This window comes from Triticum aestivum, chromosome 4D (assembly GCF_018294505.1).
Source record: "Triticum aestivum cultivar Chinese Spring chromosome 4D, IWGSC CS RefSeq v2.1, whole genome shotgun sequence".
Classification (NCBI taxonomy): domain Eukaryota; kingdom Viridiplantae; phylum Streptophyta; class Magnoliopsida; order Poales; family Poaceae; genus Triticum; species Triticum aestivum.
In genome coordinates, this window is record NC_057805.1 from 99189500 (window position 1) to 99195441 (window position 5942).

At 41.4% G+C, this 5942-nt stretch overlaps 1 protein-coding gene across 2 annotated transcripts in view; it reads left to right on the top strand.

The window, feature by feature from the left end:
- LOC123096482 (stress response protein NST1) overlaps positions 1 to 3013 on the top strand; it is a 7470-nt gene extending 4457 nt beyond the window's left edge. For both annotated transcript variants that reach the window (XM_044518225.1, XM_044518224.1), the window contains one exon: positions 2641 to 3013. In XM_044518225.1, coding sequence (XP_044374160.1) covers positions 2641 to 2824 — 184 coding nt within the window. In that variant the 3' untranslated portion in view covers positions 2825 to 3013. The remainder of the gene's footprint in view (positions 1 to 2640) is intronic.
- The last annotated feature ends 2929 nt before the right edge of the window (positions 3014 to 5942 follow it).

Genomic DNA, 5942 nt, shown 5'->3' on the forward strand with positions numbered 1-5942 from the left:
AATGGCGGCGTACTGATGGTTTTAAAACTCTGGTTGCTAGCATTTTTTAACTATATATTTGTTATGTCGTTAGTTTTACTTTACCGGTCTGCCTCTGGTAAGGATGCCATAATCTTAAGTTTAATAAAGTACTTGAACATATGCTCAGTTTAGATGTTGGAACATGTTAATGCCTCCTTTGGTTCATAGGATAGGAATATCATAAGAATAGGAAAACCATAGGAAGTGAGATGACACGTATCTCAATTCCTATAGGGAAAGAGATGGCACTTGATTCATAAGATAGGAATTTTTCCATTTAGTCTAGGCTAATGTTTTTTTTCCTTTGAAATGTGAAGGATTGGTTCCTATCCTACATAGGAATAGGAATCCATTCCTACAAACCAAAGGGCTCCAAAGGAATTTTTCCTACAAAATTCCTATCCTTCAGATTTCCTACAAAATTCTTCTAAACCAAAGGAGGCCTAATATTTGATACCGGACTCTAGGTCAAATAAATGAAATTCGTTACACCCCAAAGATCAAGATGAATCCATCTGGCATAACCATCGTCTTAGTGGGGATATATCATTGCTTATATATGTTATTTGTGGATTGATTGTGTGACCTTCAAGAAATTAATCGCATAAATTAAGCTTTCAAAATTCTAGATGTATAGGATTCTTACAAATGATAGTAGTCATTAGTGGCGATTGGCTACCTTCATATATTTTGAGCCTTCATTTGGATGAGCCATATTTGAAGGTGATAGCTAGTTTTGTTTCCTGGCTTGCATGGATTGGACGTGCCTTTGTCAGAAAAATCAAGTCGTGGAGGTGCTGCCAGGATACACCAAAATGTGCACATTCTTACCGTTGACATTTGATTTGGTTCAAGATGGAGTCCTTGGTAAGGGCTGTCCAACTGGCAGAAACTTATCAAACAAAGGGTATGTTTGCTTTGAGCCCAAGTTCACCCTACCAAAATTTGGCTAGCCAAAATTTTAGCCGAGATTATCATTGCCAATGATTTGGCCAATGTTGGCAGGAGAAATGAACTGGAGCGGGCAAGCGCGCATGGAGCCGCTGAAACACTCATAAACCCCATGCTGGAAACCCTTAGTTCCATGCCAGAGCCACCCAATCAACCATCAACTCCAAAATGATAACATATGCATCCCATTGGTTGTTATGTATGCCTGATGCTGGCATTGGCCGTCATGCATGCGATCCCTACCTAGCAAACGGTTTCTATCTCGCTGTCAGCTTGCATCCCTCCAGATCTCGCATGCATATCCAGAAACTAGCTTCTAGACCTGTAGTTTTCTTTCACAACCTGTAGTTATTCTTCATGTTAAACTAGTTTCTTTCTAAATGTTGGGACCAGAGATGAGCCATAATTTTGTTCATTCGCTGTTTTCCTTCTGTTGAAAATTGCTGGTAGTACCGTTGCTGGTTTTCTGATCTGGAGGTCAGGGTGGCAAGGCTGCTGGGTAGGTGAAACTGATAATTGGGGGTCACTGATTGCTTCCTTGTGGGAACCAAGTCCAGAACAGTTCAAAAACTCAAAAACACTGCGTTGGTATCAAGAATAGCGCGCTATACAAAATAGCCCCGCCCCTTATACGCTATTAGCGTGCTATTAGCGAGACATTGTACACTGATTTATTTAGCAAGACGGTTCTCTACACGCTATAGCGTGCTATTTTTTTCAGTGGTTGGTATTGAAGCTAGTATAAGAGGGTTTATTTTCTATGGTGTCTTTTCTCTAGCTGGAACCATTCTATTGGAAGATTTATTCACTTTGTGTAGGGCATGACATTCTCTAGGTGCAGCAGGAATATACAAGAGGATCCGGTCGTGCATCCTTTGTGTTCTTTGCAATAGATGATGTTCATCTTTTCATCTTGTATGCATTCTATTACTTAGAGAATATCTTGAAACTACTTATGTTTGGCTGGTTCCCAATGTAGCCCTAACACATATTTGTCAATTTTTTGGCCAAGGATTCTTGCACCCTCACTTTGCCACTGTTTGGTAGGAATCTGTGAGAAAGGTTGGTGTGTTCATTTTGGCAACCAAGTTCCAAATAATTATAGACTGAAAAAAAAACGGCACGGCAATCTTTTGGCACCAACCAAACATACCCTAAGTCTCATGGACTAGTCGGACCTTGCATTTAAACGGGCTTAGTCTACAGTAACTTCTGCATTCTTGAATGTGGATTGCAGAGGTGCAAGCTAGATAATTTGATCTACAAAAGCATTATTTATGAGTGCCCTATATTGCACTTGGGACTTGTTAGCTTGTACTACAAGTAGTGTGGTTTTCTATGAATTGAAAATATGACCTCATAAATCCTTACTATTCACTTTTTAGTTTTACGGCAGTTTGTTCCCATCCTGTGTTATGGTTGGCCGTGCTGCAATTTCATAAGATGCTGCATATTGGAATTTACAAGTTGTATTTGATGTTTAAAATGTTGGTCTTGGCAATGAGTAACAGACTTAGTACCACTGATGTTCTTCATTTTTTCCGTTAAAGTTGCCGAGTGTTGGCATGTTACCCAGAGATATATACATGTTAATTTATCCCGGAGTTTTTGTTGTGTATTTTATTACTTCTTAGAGTTGGAACTCATGGCTTGTTATGATTAATGCAGGGAGCAGCTGGTGCCGAATGGACCCCAGGGAGCTAGTCCAATCCGTTCGCCGCCAACTGGAGGGCATGCTGGTTTATTTCCAACGAATCCAAATGCCCAATCAGTCTGGTCGTTTGATAAGAAAAGGGACAGCATAGAAGTTATGGGTGAAGCAAGGCTCCCTCCTTCCAGTCTAGGGAGTTGAGGAGACATCGGCGTCGGACCGGACTGTATTCCCTTATGCGAAAAACGAAACATAGCCGTCTTATTTAGTAAGCACTCACCTGTTAACATTGTGCGCCTTATGCATCCGTGTTAGGTTTCTCGCCTGATACGCTTGTTTGGTGCATTTTTTGGTGGATTCAATGCAATGCAATATGCAATGGTCGGGTTATCTCGTTGCGCACTTGCGGCGCTGTGCATGTTCATCCTCTTGAGTGACCAGTGAGATCATCAGCTTACCCGGAGTCAATTGTTGGTTGCTGACCATATTTTTATTTCTTTTCGCGCATGCTTGGTTGAACACTGAATCTTAGATAGTAGTCCGTGTGAAGCATGGCTGTTACTGTCATACCCTGCAAACGGTAATGGATGCAGAGCTGGAGTGAAACCAGGGGAGAGGAATTGCTGCAGGGGCAAGTGGTGTGGGCATTATCTGCTTTGGTGCATCTTATCCAGTAAGTCACTGCTTGGTCTGCATGCGTCCATTTGGAGGATCAGCTTGGTTGACAAAGGCAAGACCAAATCTGGGCGTGTGTGCGAAAAGTGAGCAGCCATAGCTTGCAAGTGGTTCACTAGTTGCCAGTGGCCACTCTGCGGCTGCCTAACTCGATTAATATCATCATGTCCTTTGGTGGTGGTGTGGAACACGGAAGTTGCATTCTTGGGTGACATGGACATTGATTGTCCGTTTGGTTGTTGCTGCATGACGAAAGCTCGGACGGTTTTTGACTTGGTTGCGCATGCGCCTGAAGAATGGGCAGATACTCCGGGGCGGGCCATCCCTTTTTACTACTACTACTACTCTTTTGTCTTTGCGTGTTGTATCGGGCATGCATCTACCCTACTTACATGCCTGTGGGAGGGGAATATGGAGTAACGTTTGGCGAGTCTATCCCTTAGGATATGGACATTGTCCTTTTGTAGTGACTTATTGAGACCTACTTCCCTTTATAAAGAAATACTCCACCCGTTTCAAAATAGATAACTCATCCTCTTGAGTCGTCTATTTTGGAACGGAGGGAGTATAAGTGTTCTAAAGAAATATAAGAGTGATACGGATGGAGTACTGTTTGTCCGTTTCCCATAACAGGGACGCACCAACTTGCGGATGGAGTAGCATGCGCAATTACGTTCTGGAGTAGTAGATGGATGTTTGCGCTACTACAGTTCGTCTGAAACTGTATCCTACAAGTGTATTATGGTCAGGGTAGTTGCGATTGTTCTTTCTAACAAGTGTTTTTATTTTTATTTTTTACGAACTTCTAACAAGTGTTTGGTCTGATCAATAATTGATTAACCTCGTGCGGACCAATTTGTGATTGGATGATTACGAGGACAACGGTCCGCAGCTCATCGGGGTTCAAGTTTGGTGCTCTCATTTTTTCTGAATTTATTTCAGGATTTCTGGCGATGCGCGTTTAGTGGAAGGAGATGTTTCCGTCGACTATAAGGCGTCTGTGGTGACTTCATCAATCTCAAGATTATGCCGGCTCAATCTCTCGAAGGTGCTCATATGGGTAAAGTCTGTGGGTATGTTCATAAGAATGAGTATATGAGCGTATATATATATGAGTGCATGGGTCTATACCTTGTTCTAAGAAAAAATGAAGATTAATCGCGTGACTTGACAGAATAAAAATCGCAGCACATACCATTTTCCCTTTTTGTGGTCAATAATCTGGCAACATCACATATTTTTTCTTGCGAGCCGTCATTAGTGAAGTTTTACGGAAAAACTAACGCCCACATGTGTGGGCGTTTGTACATCGCCCACACGCCTCCGTCACTATTCATTTTGCCACGTATGACCATATGACATCAGCATAAATCTTTTTGGTTTTTAGCTTAAAAATGTTTTATCTCCTAATTAAAAAGCAAATTAAAAATCCGTTTTCACCATTAAATCTGTCTCGACGAGATCTTCAAAATTAAACCCCATGTTGATATGTTTCGATGAATTTTTTCTTGCCCAGAAGTTGCCCTGATGTTTACACTGTAGTTGCCATAGTGTTTAAACTAAAGTTGACATATGGCAATTTTAGTTGTAGATCATGGCAATTTTAGTTTTTTGATGATGGTAATTTTGACCATGAAAATATTCTTTTGTATGAACCATGGCAATTTTAAGTGCATGTATCATGGCAATTTTAGTTTATGGTGCATGGCAAGTCTAGTTTCTTAATTCCCCGTTTTATAATATGTCAAAATTTACTTTTAAATGTAGAAGAAAATAGCTGAAACATATCATGGCAACTTCAGTGTAAACATCATGGCAATAGACACGGCAACTTTTAACCAAAAAAAATTTCGTCGAAATATATTGATATGAGATTTAGTTTCGAAGATCTCGCCGCGAGGGATTTAATGGTGAAAACGGATCTTCAATTGGATTTTTCATTTAAGAGATAAAACATTTTAAAAACAGAAAATCCAAAAAGATTTCACATGCATGCATGTGGTGATATGACGTAGTCTGTGTGTTATAGGGCGTGTGGGCGGGTTTGGCTCCCACCACACATGTGAGCGTTAGCGTTGTCCAAGTTTTATGTATCAGCCTAAAGGTAGAGACTCCGAACGGAGATACCAAGGAACCTACTCCTGCATGAATTGCCTGAAAGCCCGTAAACGAAAAAATGTTACAAGGGAGCTCTCGTGCTTGTGTAACCACCTTGAGCATCTCTAGTCGGTCCTCTAAATTCATTTAGGGCATGTATAATGCCCGGCGCTTGCCTAGGGGCTTATAGACAAGAAGAAAAATAGTGTTAAATTAAAAAATATCTAAGAACCCATGTCTTGCAACGCGAAGTGCTAACAGTCGGTGCTAATTGAATGCTAATTTAAACTGGCGATGCACCGCATGTAGTAGAGAAAGGAGCGGAGCGCCTGATGCCTCTCTTTGCGTCGACGCAGCACCCGGCGCTGAGATTTGATGGCCTCAACCGCCGATCGACGAGGAATTCAATAGGAAAGGAATCCTTGCGCCGCCTCTTCAAGCACCCGGCGTTGGAGATGCCCTTAGAGGCGTAAAATTTCCAGTTTACTCCTCTAATCAGCACCTAAAGGAGATAAAAAAATGTCACACTCCTACAAAGTATAAACTT